The sequence below is a fragment of the Sardina pilchardus genome, chromosome 7 (genome assembly GCF_963854185.1).
Source record: "Sardina pilchardus chromosome 7, fSarPil1.1, whole genome shotgun sequence".
In the NCBI taxonomy this organism is placed as follows: Eukaryota; Metazoa; Chordata; class Actinopteri; order Clupeiformes; family Clupeidae; genus Sardina; species Sardina pilchardus.
Genome location: NC_085000.1, coordinates 35,213,943 through 35,233,942, shown reverse-complemented (window position 1 = coordinate 35,233,942; position 20,000 = coordinate 35,213,943). Strand labels below are relative to the sequence as shown.

General features: G+C 51.1%; 1 protein-coding gene across 1 annotated transcript in view; it reads left to right on the top strand.

Moving 5' to 3' along the window:
- Positions 1–20,000, top strand: part of frmd4bb (FERM domain containing 4Bb) — a 59,809-nt gene that overhangs the window by 6,233 nt on the left and 33,576 nt on the right. Inside the window, exons 2-7 of the mRNA XM_062540141.1 lie at positions 15,232–15,297; positions 17,680–17,774; positions 18,041–18,133; positions 18,603–18,687; positions 18,846–18,902; positions 19,608–19,630. Of these exons, the coding sequence (XP_062396125.1) occupies positions 15,232–15,297; positions 17,680–17,774; positions 18,041–18,133; positions 18,603–18,687; positions 18,846–18,902; positions 19,608–19,630 (419 nt within the window). The remainder of the gene's footprint in view (positions 1–15,231; positions 15,298–17,679; positions 17,775–18,040; positions 18,134–18,602; positions 18,688–18,845; positions 18,903–19,607; positions 19,631–20,000) is intronic.

The following is a 20,000-nucleotide window of genomic DNA, read 5'->3' as shown; positions in this document are numbered from 1 at the left end:
GGAAGTGGCGGGTAAGGGAGATGTTGTGCTTCTGATGCGGTGCGTGTTCGTGCTGACGGAATTAGGCGCCGAGAGAAACAGGATCTGAGAGAATGCCTCAGACCCCCCCCCCCCTCCTCCAGTGGCACGATCCACTGCTCAGCCCGAGGGCAGCACCCCTCCTCCAGTGGCACGATCCACTGCTCAGCCCGAGGGCAACAGGTGTCCACACCAGATCTCTCTGGGCCTGTCGGCTGTGTTGACCGGTCCGTCGCCTGAGTGCTGAGATGTGTTGACCGGTCCGTACCTGAGTGCTGAGCTGTGTTGACCGGTCCGTCTCCTGAGCTGTGTTGACCGGTCCGTCTCCTGCGTCTCCTGAGCGCTGAGCTGTGTTGACCGGTCCGTCTCCTGGGCTGTGTTGACCGGTCCGTCTCCTGAGCTGTGAGCTGTGTTGACCGGTCCGTCTCCTGAGCTGTGAGCTGTGTTGACCCGTCCGTCTCCTGAGCTGTGAGCTGTGTTGACCGGTCCGTCTCCTGAGCGCTGAGCTGTGTTGACCGGTCCGTCTCCTGGGCTGTGTTGACCGGTCCGTCTCCTGGGCTGTGAGCTGTGTTGACCCGTCCGTCTCCTGAGCTGTGAGCTGTGTTGACCGGTCCGTCTCCTGAGCGCTGAGCTGTGTTGACCGGTCCGTCTCCTGGGCTGTGTTGACCGGTCCGTCTCCTGGGCTGTGTTGACCGGTCCGTCTCCTGAGCTGTGTTGACCGGTCCGTCTCCTGAGCTCCGAGCTGTGTTAGAGGCTGGTTTGACCAACCCATGGCCACTGTGCTGGACAAATGGAGGAGGCGTCTTCTCTCGGCGGACACTGAGGTACTCTTCTAGACCGTTCTGCTCTCTTCTAGACCGTTCTGCTCTCCTCTAGACCGTTCTGCTCTCTTCTAGACCGTTCTGCTCTCTTCTAGACCGTTCTGCTCTCTTCTAGACCGTTATGTACGCTTCTAGACTGTTCTGTGAGCGCAGCTTCTAGACTGTTCTGTGAGCGCAGCTTCTAGACTGTTCTGTGAGCGCAGCTTCTAGACTGTTCTGTGAGCGCAGCTTCTAGACTGAGCGTGAGCATCCTGTGGAGGTTGTTTATGGTGCTGTGGAAACGGAAAAGCAGGAAGGCAGTGTTGTGTCTCCTTGGACTGTTTGGTGTGTGTAAGTGTGTGTGTGTGTGTGTATGTGTGTACATGTTATGTCTCCTTGGACTGTTTGGTGTGTGTAAGTGTGTGTGTGTGTGTGTATGTGTGTACATGTTATGTCTCCTTGGACTGTTTGCTTAGTGCATGATAACCGTTGCGATTGCCCCTTTTATCATGTTTATTTTGTGATGTTTGCTCTGAAACGGTGCGTGTGTTGTCACTTGGTCTGAGTGAGTGAAGTCACTGTTTCAGTAGGTAGAAGGTGTTCTACATGGATTGTTTTTTGTTGAATGAATGACTAGATGAATCGATGAATAGATGAATGAATGAATGCATGAATAGATGAATTCAGTAAAACTGCAGTATTCAATAGGACTCAATTGAAGGGGAAAGAGTAATATACAGTATGTGGTCACAAATCGCATACGCGTCATTAACTATTAAATGACTCAACTGAATTCACTATTGGCCTGTGGAGAGGTGGGCGGTATAAAGCACCGTAGCATTTTCACACCCTTTCATGTGTTTGATTTGTAACGTCCTGAAACTTGAGCCTGTTTACCTGAGCCACCTGTTTACCTGAGCACCTGAGCACCTGAGATGGCTCACCTCTCCCAGCAAACCGAGTCCCGCATGACGTGCTCGTAACCAAATGAGAGTGGAGCCAGCACGACCCCGCCCATTTCCTCCCCCTCCTCCTCCTCCTCCTCCTCCTCCTCCCTCCTCCTCTTCCTCCTCCTCCTCCCCCCCCCTCCTCCTCCTCTTCCTCCTCCCCCCCCCCCCCCCCCTCCTCCTCCTCCTCCTCCTCCTCCTCCTCCTCCCCCTCCTCCTCCTCCTCCTCCTCCTCCTCCTCCCCCTCCTCCCCCTCCTCCTCCTCCTCCGCTGCGGCCCATGAATAATGCACGGGGCAGCAAACTGAGACGAGACGGCCGGCGCTGGACGAGGCCGTGAGAGCGTGAGGTGCGTCTGAGACGTCCCGCGCAGGCCAACGTGTCCGTAGCGCTGAAATCAGAAACGACCTCTCGAGCTCACCACCTGGCATCAGTGGACGAGGCTGTTACGGGCTGGACAGAGCAGGCCTTCGGTGGACGAGGCTGTTACGGGCTGGACAGAGCAGGCCTGCAGTAGCCGGGTGTGATTCTGCTCTCAGCGCCTGTTTACATACAAACTCCTTCACTCTGAGCTGTGTCTGTGTCTACCTGAGCTGAGCTGTGTCTGTGTTAACTTGAGCTGAGCTGTGGCTGTGTTAACCTGCTCTGAGCTGTGCCTGTGTTTACCTGCGCTGAGCTGTGCTGAGCTGTGCTGAGCTGTGTCTGTGTTAACCTGCTCTGAGCTGTGCTGAGCTGTGTCTGTGTTAACCTACTCTGAGCTGTACCTGTGTTAACCTGCTCTGAGCTGTACCAGTGTTAACCTGCTCTGAGCTGTACCTGTGTTAACCTGCTCTGAGCTGTGGCTGTGTTTACCTGCGCTGAGCTGTGCTGAACGGTGTCTGTGTTAATCTGTGCTGAGCTGTGCCTGTGTTAACCTGCTCTGAGCTGTGGCTGTGTTAACCTATGCTGAGCTGTGGCTGTGTTAACCTGCGCTGAGCTGTGCTGAGCTGTGCTGAGCAGTGTCTGTGTTAACCTGCGCTGTGCTGTGCTGTGTCTGTGTTAACCTGTGCTGAGCTGTGCTGAGCTGTGTCTGTGTTAACCTGCTCTGAGCTGTGTCTGTGTTAACCTGTGCTGAGCTGTGCTGAGCTGTGTCTGTGTTAACCTGCTCTGAGCTGAATAATTGATGTGAAGTGGAGCGCTGGAGCGCTGAGCTCAATCGTGCCCTTTTTATGCTCAATATGTTTTGAGTGGCATTGACTACATCTTGAGAAACCAACACCATTACGAGTCTCAAACAAGAAGCAGGCAATATAACAACTAAGCATAACAGTGGACACAGGCATCGGGGGACACTGAATTCATATTCACTAAGACCAAATTGAAGCAGCTTTGCGAACACAATGAAGCATGTTATTACTTTGATATGACGGTGGTATTGAGATGCAGTATAACACATGCAGTGAGACCCACACAATTAACTGCTACGTGTCATTGTCAAAACATCATTAAAGGGACACTTCACCGATTAGCATTAGCTTAATGCTAATCGGTGAAGTGGGAACAGCAGTGGAATGGGAACAGCAGAGTGGACCTCACTGCAGAGTAGAGTGGACCATACTGTAGTGTAGAGTGGACCTCACTGCAGAGTGGACCTCACTGTACTGTAGAGTGGACCTCACTGTACTGTAGAGTGGACCTCACCGTAGTGTAGAGTGGACCTCACTGTAGAGTAGAGTGGACCTCACTGGGCTCAGCAGGCATCACACCCTCACACATTGTTTGTAAAAAAAAGGAATGTGTGAGTGCTTCTTGCGGTGTGTCGTTAGGTTGGACCATGAGTTCAGTTCTTGTGGTGTGTCGTTAGGTTGGACCATGAGGTCAGTTATTGTGGTGTATCGTTAGGTTGGACCGTGAGGTCAGTTCTTGTGGTGTGTCGTTAGGTTGGACCGTGAGGTCAGTTCTTGTGGTGTGTCGTTAGGTTGGACCGTGAGGTCAGTTCTTGTGGTGTGTCGTTAGGTTGGACCGTGAGGTCAGTTATTGTGGTGTATCATTAGGTTGGACCGTGAGGTCAGTTCTTGCGGTGTGTCGTTAGGTTGGATAGTGAGGTCAGTTATTGTGGTGTATCATTAGGTTGGACCGTGAGGTCAGTTCTTGCGGTGTGTCGTTAGGTTGGATAGTGAGGTCAGTTCTTGTGGTGTGTCGTTAGGTTGGACCATGAGGTCAGTTATTGTGGTGTATCATTAGGTTGGACCATGAGGTCAGTTCTTGCGGTGTGTCGTTAGGTTGGATAGTGAGGTCAGTTCTTGTGGTGTGCCGTTAGGTTGGACCGTGAGGTCAGTCAACTGACACGTGCCCACTGCAGTATAAAATCCAGAGAGAGACAGAAAACTCCCCATCACAACAGAACATCCCCATCACAACAGACCATCCCCATCACAACAGACCATCCCCATCACAACAGACCATCCCCATCACAACAGAACATCCCCATCACAACAGACCATCCCCATCACAACAGAACATCCCCATCACAACAGACCATCCCCATCACAACAGACCATCCCCATCACAACAGACCATCCCCATCACAACAGAACATCCCCATCACAACAGACCATCCCCATCACAACAGAACATCCCCATCACAACAGACCATCCCCATCACAACAGAACATCCCCATCACAACAGACCATCCCCATCACAACAGAACATCCCCATCACAACAGACCATCCCCATCACAACAGACCATCCCCATCACAAAAAGCTCCTCTCTCTCTGTCTCTCTCTTATCCTCTCTCTCTCCTCTGTCTCCCTCTCTGTCTCTCTCTCTCTCCCTCTCTCTCCTTCTCTCTCTCTCTCTCTCTCCCCCTCTCTCCTGCCTCTCTCTCTCTCTCACTCTCCCTCTCTCCTGTCTGGTGTGTGCACTGGGGTCTGGGGGCCGCTGCTCATCAGACATGCTGTAGCACTTGCCCTGGGGGTGGGCCTGGTCAAGCTGCCCCCTCCCCTGTGGTTCGGCCGCTTTCACACACACACACACACACACACACACACACACACACACACACACACACACACACACACACACACACACACACACACACACACACACACACACACACACACTCACACACACACACACAACCCCTGCTTCTCTGGTCATCTCCTTGTCCACTGTCTTCTCTAAAGTCCCCGTGCTGCAGACCAGGCTAGTGCCGCTGCAGGCAGACGGGCCATTTCTTGGTTCTCCTTTTTGTTCTTTTTTTAGCCGTCTAAAGGGTTGGACTGTCTGCTTGACCGGTCAGTTTCAATGTCATGTCGTCTTGGCTCAAGAAGGGCAAAGCCAACGTGCGTTCCTGCGCTGCTGTGCGGACGTGAGCGTGGACGTGAGGAGCTGTGTGAGGCCTCCTGCCTCCAGTGGTCCACAAACACAACTCAGATGAACAGTAGGAGTTGATGGTTCCCCATCCAGCTGTTGTAAAGTGAAGCCATTCTCAGTTCACCCACATCTGCATATTTTCCGTGTGCTGTTTTGACTGCTGGAATTGCCTCATTAACTCAGGGGCCATATTGTGCTTTCAGGATCATGCCGTCTAATTGGTTTAAGAGAATGAGTGACACGTGTAGGGGGACGATTGCTCTCTGAGCCAGACTCCTCGCCGCTAACGTGAGCGTATTGAGCGCCTGATCAATAGCCCTGGAGTGCGCCGGCCATTCATGAAACACTCGAGCGGCGGAGATCCAGGAGAGGTGTCCGGCCTGGTCAGACACACAGGCAGCTCTCTGTGTGTGTACAGTATGTGTGTGTGTGTGTGTGTGTGTGTGTGTGTGTGTGTGTGTGTGTGTGTGTGTATAATGGAGGGAGGAAATCCAGGAGAGGTGTCCGGCCTGGTCAGTCACACAGGCAGCTCTCCTCTCTCTGTGTGTGTACAGTATGTGTGTGTGTGTGTGTGTGTGTGTGTGTGTGTGTGTGTGTGTGTGTGTGTGTACAGTATGTGTGTGTGTGTGTGTGTGTGTGTAATGGAGGGGGGAGGTCCAGGAGAGGTGTCCGGCCTGGTCAGTCAGGATATCGCACAGGCAGCTCTCCTCTCTCTGTGTGTGTACACTATGTGTGTGTGTGTGTGTGTGTGTTACGTTACATTACGTCACATTTTATTTGGCTGATGCTTTTTTACCTTCAACACTCTACAGTAAAAACCCTCAAGAGAAACGCCAGAATATTCTGTATTTGGATATTGAGAATCTCTCCCCATATATTTCCCATATTTGTACTACATATCAGTCAACTATGCTGAAAGCATTCTAATACTATGAGGCATTGAGATATTTCGCCATCTAGTGGTGGAAAGAGAGCTGGCCGTTCCTCTGCGGTGCAGCTGGGATTGGGGTTGGGAAGAGACTTAATCAGACCCTGAACTAAACTCTTGACCCAGAGGAGTGATGAGCATGTCACAGACTCCAGTGTTATTAAGACGTGTGTGTGTGTGTGTGTGTGTGTGTGTGTGTGTGTGTGTGTGAGAGAGAGAGGGAGATTCCAGTGTTATTAAGACTTCATCACACACACATCCCCTCATCACACTCGCCACTGTGGGGGGTAGAGGGTATTGTAATATTGTGTGTGTGTGTGTGTGGGGTGTGTGTGTGTGTGTGTGTGTGTGTGTGTGTGTGTGTGTGTGTGTGTGTGTGTGTGTGTGTGTGTCTACTAGTCCACCAAGGAGATCTCTCCGCTGGCCTGCTGGTGATGATAACGCTGTTCTGGGCTTCTGTTCTGTGCTGTTCTGTGCTGTGCTGTTCTGTTCTGTGCTGTTCTGTTCTGTTCTGTGCTGTTCTGTTCTGTGCTGTTCTGTTCTGTGCTGTTCTGTTCTGGGCTGCTATTCTGTGCTGTTCTGTTCTGTGCTGTTCTGTGCTGTTCTGTGCTGTGCTGTTCTGTTCTGTGCTGTTCTGTTCTGGGCTGCTATTCTGTGCTGTTCTGTTCTGTGCTGTTCTGTGCTGTTCTGTGCTGTGCTGTTCTGTGCTGTTCTGGGCTGCTGTTCTGTTTTGTTCTGTGCTGTTCTGTTCTGTGCTGTGCTGTGCTGTTCTGGGCTGCTTGATGCTGATGTGAGGGGACTCATGACTCTCCTCCACACCCACCTCTGGTCCGGCTGGCCTTTCTGGCCGCTCCGTTAAAGCGTGTATGACAGCAGGCAGAGCTGACAGGCCGTCCAGTCGAATGCTAAAGCCGTCCGTGAGTGCGGTCCAGTACAATGACCTCAGCAACAGCGCGCAACATGGCCTGCGCACATGTGAGCGTGTGAGCGAGAAAGCGCTCATGCGTGCGTGTGTGTGTGTGTGTGTGTGTGTGTGCGTGCGTGCGTGCGTGTGTGCGTGTTTGAGCACTCTAGGAACTATCCATCTCCCTGGACATGACTGAAGCGAGTAGATTTCCTGTTGGCCAGAATCATGCGCAGTGTGCGTCCAAGATCACATGATGGCCACCAGTAGAGGAGTCAGACGGACTCCTCCTTTCCCTCTCCGATCTCCCAATTAGCCAACATGATCTTAATTGCTCCGATCTCCCAATTAGCCAACATTATCTTAATTGCTCCGAACTCCCAATTAGCCAACATTATCTTAATTGCTCCGAACTCCCAATTAGCCAACATTATCTTAATTGCTCCGATCTCCCAATTAGCCAACATGACCTTAATTGGAAGGCCCAAGTGCGCGCGTGTGTGCGCGCGTGTGTGTGCGTGTGCGTGTTCGCGTGCGTGTTCGCGTGCGTGTTCGCGTGCACGCTACCAGTGCAGAGCGTTTGATATGGATTTGATTGGAGCTATAGATATGGATTGATGAAGTGACTCCTGTGCTGAGGATTGGGGGGCCACGGGGAACTATGGAGTGAATAGGAGAGAGGGAGAGGGAGAGAAAGAAAGAGAAAGAGAGAGAAAGAAAAAGTGTGTGAGAGAGAGAGCAAGTGTGAGAGAGGGAGAGAGCGAGAGCAAAAGAGAGAGTGAATGTGCTCTTTCCCCAGCTCTCCTGATGGAAGGATAAATCAGTTTGGCTGCTCCCCAGGGACATGGGCTGACATCACGCCCACACTGGTAGAGGTGAGCGACGGGCTAACACTAGGAGTACCACTCTGGCTAACACTAGGAGTACCACTCTGGCTAACTCTAGAAGTACCACTGTGGCTAACACTGGCTAACACTAGGAGTACCACTCTGGCTAACACTAGGAGTACCACTCTGGCTAACTCTAGAAGTACCACTGTGGCTAACACTAGGAGTACCACTCTGGCTAACACTAGAAGTACCACTCTGGCTAACACTAGGAGTACCACTGTGGCTAACACTAGAAGTACCACTGTGGCTAACACTAGGAGTACCACTGTGGCTAATATGAGGAGTACCACTGTGGCTAACACTAGGAGTACCACTGTGGCTAATATGAGGAGTACCACTCTGGCTAACACTAGGAGTACCACTGTGGCTAACACTAGGAGTACCACTGTGGCTAATATGAGGATTACTTATAGAGCCCCAAACATTACACGTCTCATGGCGCTTTACAGAGTGTTAAATATTCAGAGAGGGCCCATGAGTACCACTCAGACATAACTTTGCTGTCACTGATATTATGCTTACAGCTGACATAACTTTGTCTACTGTTTCTTACTTCTTTATCCTTCCTCACTGTGCACTCATTCAATGAAGAATTTGATCTTGAGGAATCAGACAGATGTGCATTTTTAATACTTGCTTCTTTTCAACTGAAACACTCAAGGTTTTTTGAAAAATGTAACATTTTTAGAAGACCAAGGAATGTGCAAAACACGTGAGCCCTTGGAGCAGCAGCAGGAAGTGTGATGATCCTGCTTCTCTGCGTGTCGTGTCATTTTTAGTTCTGCGGAACAAACAATGCAATATTGTTTCCAGATGAGAGCCTGCAAAGCTCTCTTCCTGTTGGAGACGTTGCTGTCTGTGGCTGCTGCCGCTCTTCTGCGTTCTCTCTGCCCCGTGCTAATGACAGCATAGCTCTGCGGCGCACCAAACAGCACAGCTATAATTTCAGCATACTTTTCCTTCTGCTCACAGCAGCACGACCATAACCCTGCCTGCTCATCGCTTCAGCATGTGCTCCTCTGAAACGTTAAGAAAATAGAAGTATAAATGTTAACTGTATTTGCAGTAACTCTCGTGAAGAGGCAAACTCCTCTGATGTTATAGCACAGACTAATGACCCCGTTTGACTGCATTTCTGACATTTTGGGGGGAGCCTTTAATAAACGGCCTGAAGTCTGTGATTATGCTTCTGAATTCATCTCCATGCGCGAGCAGCCTTTAGCTCAGAAAGGTAGTCGCTGAAGACAGCAGCCTTTAGCTCAGAAAGGTATTCGCTGAAGTGCTGCAGAGACTGAGGCGCCGTTTGCACATTAGAACTGAGATGGAGAATTGCACATAGCTGCGATCAGAAGAGCGACACTGAGGGGAAGGGGTGAGATAGAGAGTTGGGACGGAGACCAAAGCGCTGTTTGCACACAGCTGCTGTCAGGGCGTAGAGGAACGAGGGGGGGGGGGGGGGGTCAGGAGAGGGTAGAGGAACGGGGGGGGGGGGGGGGGGGGGGGGGCGTGTCAGGAGAGCGTAGAGGAACAGGGGGCCTGTGGGGGCGGGGGGGGGTCAGGAGAGGGTAGAGGAACAGGGGGCCTGTGGGGGGGGTGGCTCAAACGAGGAGAAGAAGAAGAATTGGTGCTGTTGGCGTGGCAACATGGTGCGAACATGAGAGTGGGGGACACGTGGCCAGAGCATGTGTGGCATCGCTGGGCTGCTTTTGGACGTGAGGCCGAGGAGTGTGTGTGTGTGTGTGTGTGAGAGAGGGAGTGTGTGTCTGAGTTCATGCCTTTCCATGTGTGCATGTGTGGCCAGTATGAGTGATCTATAAGTGAATGTGTGTGCGTGCACGAATAGGTCCAACTGTGGGTGCACATTTTTGTGTATATGTGTGAGTGTGTGTGTGTGCATGCGTGTGTATTGAAGCCACGGCACATCTGTCTCTGTGTGCTGGACGACACACACACACACACACACACACATTCAGAGTGGACTTGTGGTTGGCAGAATGTGCTGGACTGGGCTGAGCTTGGTAGAGCTCTGGGGTCAGCACACACACACACACACACACACACACACACACACACACACACACACTGGGCTGAGCTTGGGAGAGCTCTAGGGTCTGCCCTCTTCTCCTCTCCTCTGCTCTGCGCTGCGCTAGACGGCGTGGCCTGGGGCCGACACACACACACACACACGCGGCGGGGGGGGGGGACTGCACTTCGCTCTGTACTCAGGGCTACGGCTCACGTGGAACACTGGGTGCCTGTGTGTGTGTGTGTGTGTGTGTGTGTGTGTGTGTGCACGGCTCTGTGGGTCAGTACAGTAGCGGTGCAGTAGCCGCTAGCCAGGGCGCTGATTAGCGGGGCGAGCGGCGGGGGGGGGGCGGTGGGGGTCACCTATGTGTCACTTCTCGCTGGAGCTGAAGAGCGAAGGGCTTTTTTTCCCCCCCGCTGTTGTTCCTGAAACCTGGAGATTAGTGAAGGGGTGTGGAGCGCCACGGCCGAGAGAACCGCCTGTCTAGGAGCTGACCCAGACGGGGAGCTGAACGGAGACGACGGGAGCGTCTAGGAGCGTCTGGAGTAGAGTGGAGCGGAGTGGAGCTTCTGGAGCGTAGCGTCTGGAGTAGAGCGTAGCGTAGCGTCTGGAGTAGAGCGTAGCGTAGCGTCTGGAGTAGAGCGTAGCGTAGCGTCTGGAGTAGAGCGTAGCGTTACGTAAGGCTGAACGGAGACGACGGGAGCGTCTAGGAGCGTCTGGAGTAGAGCGGAGCGGAGTGGAGCGTCTGGAGCGTTGCGGAGCGTTACGTAAGGCTGGAGTGCCAGGCGGTGTCGTCGTGGCGATGTCCCGCAGCTTAGTGGTCAGTGTGGAGGCGCTGCTGCTGCGAGGCGGCCGGCTGCTGTGGGACGTGACGCTGGGGCTGCTGCGGAGCTGCACCTGGGACAGCATGGGCTCGTGCTCCCACTGCCTACACACCTGCCTCTACCTGGGCCAGCTCTATCAGGTACCTACACACCTGCCCACACACCTGCCTCTACCTGGGCCAGCTCTATCAGGTACAGTACCTACACACCTGCCTCTACCTGGGCCAGCTCTATCAGGTACAGTACCTACACACCTGCCTCTACCTGGGCCAGCTCTATCAGGTACAGTACCTACACACCTGCCTCTACCTGGGCCAGCTCTATCAGGTACAGTACCTACACACCTGCCTCTACCTGGGCCAGCTCTATCAGGTACAGTACCTACACACCTGCCTCTACCTGGGCCAGCTCTATCAGGTACAGTACCTACACACCTGCCTCTACCTGGGCCAGCTCTATCAGGTACAGTACCTACACACCTGCCTCTACCTGGGCCAGCTCTATCAGGTACAGTACCTACACACCTGCCTCTACCTGGGCCAGCTCTCTCAGGTACCTACACACCTGCCTCTACCTGGGCCAGCTCTCTCAGGTACCGTGCTCAGGCCGCCGGAGCACCTCATCCAGAGAGCGCACTGACCCGTCCATGCGGTGCGGAGTGGCAGGCCAGAGGACAGATGGGATCCATAGCGCAAGTGGCAGCGTCGTGTTTTGCGTTTGGTGCCTTACTGTGACGGCGGTTGTCATTTGTATGTCTCACGGTCTGCCTCTCGCCTCAAAGGTATCAGACAAGCGTGGGAGGTGCTGGAGAGACGTGTTGTTATTTTCTGCTCAGTGGCATGTCGGCATGTCAGTGTAGATGTTGAGTTAATGTGCTCTAGATGTGGAGCTAATTATTGTACATCTAGACAGTCAGAAGCAAAACATGCATCGTTGGTGTATTTTGTTTCAAAAGAGTCTCACAGAGTTGAACTGGACGCTGATGCTAGCTGGCATTTTAAGTTGAGTACAAGGACATGTTGAATTATTTAAGATCTCTTTGTCATCTTGAAAACGACACGGAATGGAGAGACTTGCACAAGGCCAAGAACACAGTCCCAGAGCGTGTTACTATAGCGATAAATCCTCGCTGGATAAAGCCAGGTCATTAACAGCCCAGTAATTATTCTGTGAACAGGATTATGGGCAACATGAATGTGGTTCTCTCGTTGGGGCTGCACTTCCCATAACCAGCCAGCTGTTGGATGTCTGAGTGATTTGTTTTGAAAGCAGACGAGGATTGCAAAAGTGTGTTAAGACACACTGGAGAAACTCCAGCTGTGAGTCCAGCTGTTGCTCCTACAGTACGCTGCTCCTGTGCTGGTCTGTTGGTCTCCTGTGCTCGTCTGTTGGTCTCCTGTGCTCGTCTGTTGCTCGTCTACAGTACGCTGCTCCTGTGCTCGTCTGTTGGTCTCCTGTGCTGGTCTGTTGGTCTCCTGTGCTCGTCTGTTGGTCTCCTGTGCTCGTCTGTTGGTCTCCTGTGCTCGTCTGTTGCTCGTCTACAGTACGCTGCTCCTGTGCTCGTCTGTTGGTCTCCTGTGCTGGTCTGTTGGTCTCCTGTGCTCGTCTGTTGGTCTCCTGTGCTCGTCTGTTGGTCTCCTGTGCTCGTCTGTTGGTCTCCTGTGCTCGTCTGTTGCTCGTCTACAGTACGCTGCTCCTGTGCTCGTCTGTTGGTCTCCTGTGCTGGTCTGTTGGTCTCCTGTGCTGGTCTGTTGGTCTCCTGTGCTCGTCTGTTGGTCTCCTGTGCTCGTCTGTTGGTCTCCTGTGCTCGTCTGTTGCTCGTCTACAGTACGCTGCTCCTGTGCTCGTCTGTTGGTCTCCTGTGCTGGTCTGTTGGTCTCCTGTGCTGGTCTGTTGGTCTCCTGTGCTCGTCTGTTGGTCTCCTGTGCTCGTCTGTTGCTCGTCTACAGTACGCTGCTCCTGTGCTCCACAGCAAGTAGGACTGAAACTGTCAACATTCAAATGGGGAAAGTTTGTCATACACTATACTGTTCCATAGGCTGAGCTGTGTCCTGTATGTGTGTGTGTGTGTGTGTGTGTACTATACATCATAGGCTGAGCTGCATCTTTGTCTCTCCACATCAGTTGTAACCCATCTGGTCAGGAACAAAAGAAGCAGCAGCATCGTGCCACTCCGGGCCTTGTGAGTTGTGTGTGACCCTTGTGGTTGCATGGCACGCCTGCTGTCTGCATACGCCTTGTGAACAGATGGTCTTTTTTATTCACATTTTTGTTGTTTAAGTTTCCCCACTTGAGTGGCCGCAAGTTATTTCCAGTGGTGCTGAGTTGGGCTGGGTGGTGGTGGAGTAGCGTCCCAGCGGTCACCAAGACACGCTGACACGAAGCACTCCAGAAGAATAGAATAGAAGAGCAGACTATAGAATACACCATATTAGAAGAGCAGACTAGAATACACCATATAGAAGAGCAGACTATAGAATACACCATATAGAAGAGCAGACTATAGGATACACCATATAGATGAGCAGACTATAGAATACACCATATAGAAGAGCAGACTATAGAATACACCATATAGAAGAGCAGACTATAGAATACACCATATAGAAGAGCAGACTATAGAATACACCATATTAGAAGAGCAGACTAGAATACACCATATAGAAGAGCAGACTATAGGATACACCATATAGATGAGCAGACTATAGAATACACCATATAGAATACACCATATAGAAGAGCAGACTATAGGATACACCATATAGAATAGCAGACTATAGAATATAATACACCATATAGAATACACCATATAGAATAGCAGACTATAGAATACACCATATAGAACAGCAGACTATAGAATACACCAGAGCCATATAAAGAGAGAGTTGCGACAATCCGGGTACAGAAAATTCGGTTTGTGACGTGGTTCGTGTAACTTTAAGTAGTTCAAATAGTTCCTGGAAGCGATTTTCACTGTTCGTTAGAATCATAAAATAACCGTCTTTTACTGTCTGTTAACGAGTGTTCGATCCTAACTTCCGGGAACTATTGTTGAGAAAATATGGAACATTAGCATCAATGGAGTTGTCGCAACTCTCTCTTTATATGGCTCTGGAATACACCATATAGAAGAGCAGTAGCATCCATCCATGCTGTTTAGTTCAGGAGGTGATGCTTCTTCGCTCCGTCTCAGCAATCCAAAGTGTTCACCCTGTAATGTGTGTGTGTGTGTATGTGTGTGTGTGTCTCAGCAATCCAAAGTATTCACCCTGTAATGTGTGTGTGTGTTTGTCTCAGCAATCCAAAGTATTCACCCTGTAATGGGCATCTTATCACATGCATTAGCATAGCTGTTTCCTGCAGGTCACCAGCATCTTCTCCCATGTGGCGCTTTGCTTCGGCACCACAGAAGGCTTGTTGGACCACTTCCTCTCATCCATCAGCCATGACGTATGTTTGGATTTGTAGAGTCCTGTACATTTTTTGTGTCACTGGCAGCTTATATTTTCTCTTTGCTGTATAAGAGAAACGTGGGGGCTCACGCACATGCCCCCAGACTATTGTAATGTATGCTACGGACATGCCCCCAGAGTATTGTAATGTATGCTACGGACATGCCCCCAGAGTATTGTAATGTATGCTAGCTGCCTGGCTGCATCACCTGCTGGTTGTAGCAACTGGAGCTGGTAAAAGCAATCGTTTACGTTTTGTTTTGTAGTGACAGTACTCGGTGACCTTGAGAAACGGAGATGTGCGTGAAAACTTGCGGTATTTCTCCTTTAAGTTGTTCCCAGGGCAACTGAGCCGCTATGATTGTGATGAGAACATTGCGGTATTTCTCCTTTAAGTTGTTCGGTATTTCTCCTTTAAGTTGTTCCCAGGGCAACTGAGCCGCTATGATTGTGATGAGAACATTGCGGTATTTCTCCTTTAAGTTGTTCGGTATTTCTCCTTTAAGTTGTTCCCAGGGCAACTGAGCCGCTATGATTGTGATGAGAACATTGCGGTATTTCTCCTTTAAGTTGTTCGGTATTTCTCCTTTAAGTTGCTCCCAGGGCAACTGAGCCGCTATGATTGTGATGAGAACATTGCGGTATTTCTCCTTTAAGTTGTTCGGTATTTCTCCTTTAAGTTGCTCCCAGGGCAACGGAGCCGCTATGATTGTGATGAGAACATTTCCTTGTGGCATTGCCTGTCAGCACTCACCTTGTGTGCTGGAGTGGCGTGTTTGCTGTGTGAGTGGCGTGGAGGTGACTGTGGCGTTGGCTGTGTGTGTGTGTGTGTGTGTGTGTGTGTGTGTGTAGGGGGGTGTTAACTGTGTGAGTGGTGTGGAGGTGAAGGTGGCATTTGTTGTGTGTATGTGTGTGTGTGTGTGTGTGTGTGTGTGTGTAGGGTGGGCGGGGGAGTGGTGGTGGTAACTGTGTGAGCGGTGTGGTGGTGAGGGTGATGTTGGCTGTGTGGGGGAGGGGAAGTTCAGTGTGTGTGTGTGTGTGTGTGTGTAACCCGAGTGTAACCCGAGTCCCTTCTCGTCTCCACAGATGACGGAGGGGAGACTATGCCAGGTGCATCTCCTTGACAACCGGAAACTGGAGCTGCTGGTTCAGGTATGTTCTCAAGAGCGTCTCCCTTGGGCTCCTAGCGGCCGTGCGCCAGCCCTCAACTGATTCTGTGGAGGTGGTGAAGGTGCAGGTGTGGAGGTGTTGGAGGTGTTGGAGGTGCAGGTGTGGAGGTGGTGGTGGAGGTGGTGGAGGTGTTGGAGGTGCAGGTGTGGAGGTGGTGGTGGAGGTGGTGGAGGTGGTGGTGGAGGTGATGGAGGTGGAGTGGAGGTGATGGAGGTGTTGAGGTGGTGGAGGTGGTGGAGGTGGTGGAGGTGGAGTGGAGGTGATGGAGGTGGTGGAGGAGGTGGTGGAGGTGATGGAGGTGGAGTGGAGGTGATGGAGGTGGTGGAGGAGGTGGTGGAGGTGGAGTGGAGGTGATGGAGGTGGTGGAGGAGGTGGTGGAGGTGATGGAGGTGTGGAGGTGGTGGAGGTGGAGTGGAGGTGATGGAGGTGGTGGAGGTGGAGGTGATGGAGGTGGAGTGGAGGTGATGGAGGTGGAGTGGAGGTGATGGAGGTGTGGAAGTGGTGGAGGTGATGGAGGTGATGGAGGTGGTGGAGGTGGAGTGGAGGTGATGGAGGTGGTGGAGGTGTTGGAGGTGAGCCCTGGATGCCTGCCATGAGAGGGGCCAGTGTTCTGGCTTGAATTGAATCTTGAATTTCCCCTTCTCCCCACCAGCACACCTTAACACCTTAATCTCTCCACCTGCACACCTGAACACGATCTCTCCACCTGCACACCTTAACACGATCTCTTCACCTGCACACCTTAACACGATCTCTCCACCTGCACATCTTAACACGATCTCTCCACCTTAACACGATCTCTCCACCTGCACACCTTAACACGATCTCTTCACCTGCACACCTTAACACGATCTCTCCACCTGCACATCTTAACACGATCTCTCCACCTTAACACGATCTCTCCACCTGCACATCTTAACACGATCTCTCCACCTTAACACGATCTCTCCACCTGGACACCTGCACACCTTAACACGATCTCTCCACCTGCACACCTTAAAGGGATAATCCGGAGTGAAATGCACTTTAGATCAATTTTTCGGACTATTGGGAGTACATACGTTGAGTTGACACCAAAATCATGTCATTCGGATGTATTTTGAGAAAGTTCGAGTTCACCGTTTTTAGCCAAAACTCGTTAGCCTGTAAGTGACCGGGGCAGGTCCTTTCGCCACTACAAAACGCTATTTTTATACCTCTTCTACTGTTCCAAACAACACTACACTTACGTGGTAGTGAGTAGAGGGTCCCTAAAGCCAAACCGAAGTATCCCCACGTCTTTATGTGGTCGGATAGAGAGTCCAGAATGAATTTAATCGAGTCAGTACCTTCCGGAAATGTTAGTAAAGTGTTGTTGAAGCGTTGCGCAGCTGCCGCCGCGACATTTCCGGAAGGTACTGACTCGATTAAATTCATTCTGGACTCTCTATCCGACCACATAAAGACGTGGGGATACTTCGGTTTGGCTTTAGGGACCCTCTACTCACTACCACGTAAGTGTAGTGTTGTTTGGAACAGTAGAAGAGGTATAAAAATAGCGTTTTGTAGTGGCGAAAGGACCTGCCCCGGTCACTTCCAGGCTAACGAGTTTTGGCTAAAAACGGTGAACTCGAACTTTCTCAAAATACATCCGAATGACATGATTTTGGTGTCAACTCAGCGTATGTACTCCCAATAGTCCGAAAAATTGATCTAAAGTGCATTTCACTCCGGATTATCCCTTTAACACGATCTCTCCACCTGCACACCTTAACACGATCTCTCCACCTGGACACCTGCACACCTTAACACGATCTCTCCACCTGCACACCTTAACACGATCTCTTCACCTGCACACGATCTCTCCACCTGCACACCTTAACACCTCAACACGATCTCTCCACCTGCACACCTTAACACCTCAACACGATCTCTCCACCTTGACACCTGCACACGATCTCTCCACCTGCACACCTTAACACCTCAACACGATCTCTCCACCTTGACACCTGCACACGATCTCTCCACCTTAACACCTCAACATGATCTCTCCACCTGCACACGATCTCACCACCTGCACACCTGCACACGATCTCTCCACCTGCACACGATCTCTCCACCTGCACACCTTAACACCTCAACACGATCTCTCCACCTGCACACGATCTCTCCACCTTAACACCTCAACATGATCTCTCCACCTGCACACAATCTCTCCACCTGCACACCTTAACACGATCTCTCCACCTGCACACCTTAACACGATCTCTCCACCTGCACACCTGCACACGATCTCTCCACCTGCACATCTTAACACGATCTCTCCACCTGCACACCTCAACACGATCTCTCCACCTGCACACCTTAACACGATCTCTCCTGCAGCCCAAACTGTTGGCCCGAGAACTCCTGGATTTGGTGTCGTCCCACTTCAACCTCAAAGAGAAGCAATACTTTGGCCTCACTTTTATTGATGACACGTGAGTTCAGCTATTGTCAATCCCCAGCGTTAGTTTGTTTGACTTTTTTTCAAATGAAAAATACACTGCTCACATGAAATGTTATTTGATGTTGTTGTGTCTGGTTTTATCTCCATATTTAAGTCCATTTGAAGGTCTTTTGATGGAAATGTAGAAAATACAGAGAGTATTTAGTGGTAGAAAAATAGCATTTCCATTTTAGGTGAACTCGTTTCTTTAACACTGAAGGTGTGTGTGTGTGTGTGTGTGTGTCTGCATGTCTCCAGGGGCCAGTGCAAATGGCTGCAGATGGATCGCAGGGTTCTGGAACATGACTTCTCCAAGAAGTCCGGACCCATCCCACTGAACTTCCTGGTCAGGTATGCAACGACGGGAACGCTCTTATCCCACTGAACTTCCCGGTCAGGTATGCAACGACGGGAACGTTCTTATCCCACTGAACTTCCTGGTCAGGTATGCAACGTCGGGAACGCTCTTATCCCACTGAGCTTCCTGGTCAGGTATGCAACGCCGGGAACGTTCTTATCCCTAATGAACTTCCTGGTCAGGTATGCAGCGTCGGGAACATTCTTATCCCACTGAACCTGCAGTAGCCAGAGCAGAGCTGAAGAGAGCCCCACAAGAGCGGCCTGGAATGAGGGGGACAAACACACACACACACACACACACACACACACACACACACACAAGCAGGCCTGAAATGAGGGGGAAAACTTAATTTGCCTCGCTTTGAACATCTAGACAGCTTTATACAGACCCAGGAAGTGATTTGGTGTACTTTGTTTGAAGTGGACCTCTAGTGTTGATGTTAATGTGATGAATTTGCAGGTTTTACATCGAGAGCATCTCACTCCTGAAGGACACCACGACGGTGGAGTTGTTCTTCCTCAACGCAAAAACTGCCATTTACAACGTAAGCATTTCCCTCTTTTGATCTGGCCATTTACAACGTAAGCATTTCCCTCTTTTGATCTGTCTGAGAAGTTAAGGTGGTTAACAGTTGTTCAGGGCAGGAGTTCATTCACTGATGTAAATATGTCTCTAAGTTCTGACATAAGTGTCTCCCCACAGGGAGATATTGAAGTGGAAAGTGAGGTGGTCTTCAAACTGGCAGCACACGCCTTACAGGTGAGTACACCCTCCAGCAGGACTCTCTTGACCTCTTGACCCCTGGTCATGCACCTGACAGCTCTCTCTTGACCTCTGGTCATGCACCTGACAGCTCTCTCTTGACCTCTGGTCATGCACCTGACAGCTCTCTTTTGACCTCTGGTCATGCACCTGACAGCTCTATCTTGACCTCTGGTCATGCACCTGACAGCTCTCTCTTGACCTCTTGACCTCTGGTCATGCTCCTGACAGCTCTCTCTTGACCTCTGGTCATGCTGCACCTGACAGCTCTCTCTTGACCTCTGGTCATGCTCCTGACAGCTCTCTCTTGACCTCTGGTCATGCACCTGACAGCTCTCTCTTGACCTCTTGACCCCTGGTCATGCACCTGACAGCTCTCTCTAGACCTCTGGTCATGCACCTGACAGCTCTCTCTTGACCTCTGGTCATGCTCCTGACAGCTCTCTCTTGACCTCTTGACCTCTGGTCATGCACCTGACAGCTCTCTCTTGACCTCTGGTCATGCACCTGACAGCTCTCTCTTGACCTCTGGTCATGCTCCTGACAGTTCTCTCTTGACCTCTGGTCATGCACCTGACAGCTCTCTCTTGACCTCTTGACCTCTGGTCATGCACCTGACAGCTCTCTCTTGACCTCTGGTCATGCACCTGACAGCCACTTCTGACCTCTGATCTTTTCATTTGTTTATTTCCTGTTCTGCAGGAGGCCAAAGGAGACTACAGCAGGTGAGCAGCTATTCCACCAGCGCGCACACACACACACACCACCTCAGCTCTCACATGCAGGGAGCTAACTGCTGATAACTTTGCCTGTCTACCGAACTTCATCTCCATGATTGACTTTGCTGTGATAAGAGCAAACTAGTTCATTTGCATGCATGAGTAGCTTATTCCATCAGCGCGCACACACACACACACACACACACACACACACCACCTCAGCTGTGATAAGAGCAAACTAGTTCACTTGCATGCATGAGTAGCTTATTGTATTGGTCTTCATTTGTGATGCAACAATCTTGGATTGTTCTGATTCAAGGAGCCTAGGCAAGGAGGAGTCTCTCTCTGTGTGTGTGTGTGTGTGTGTTTGTGTGTG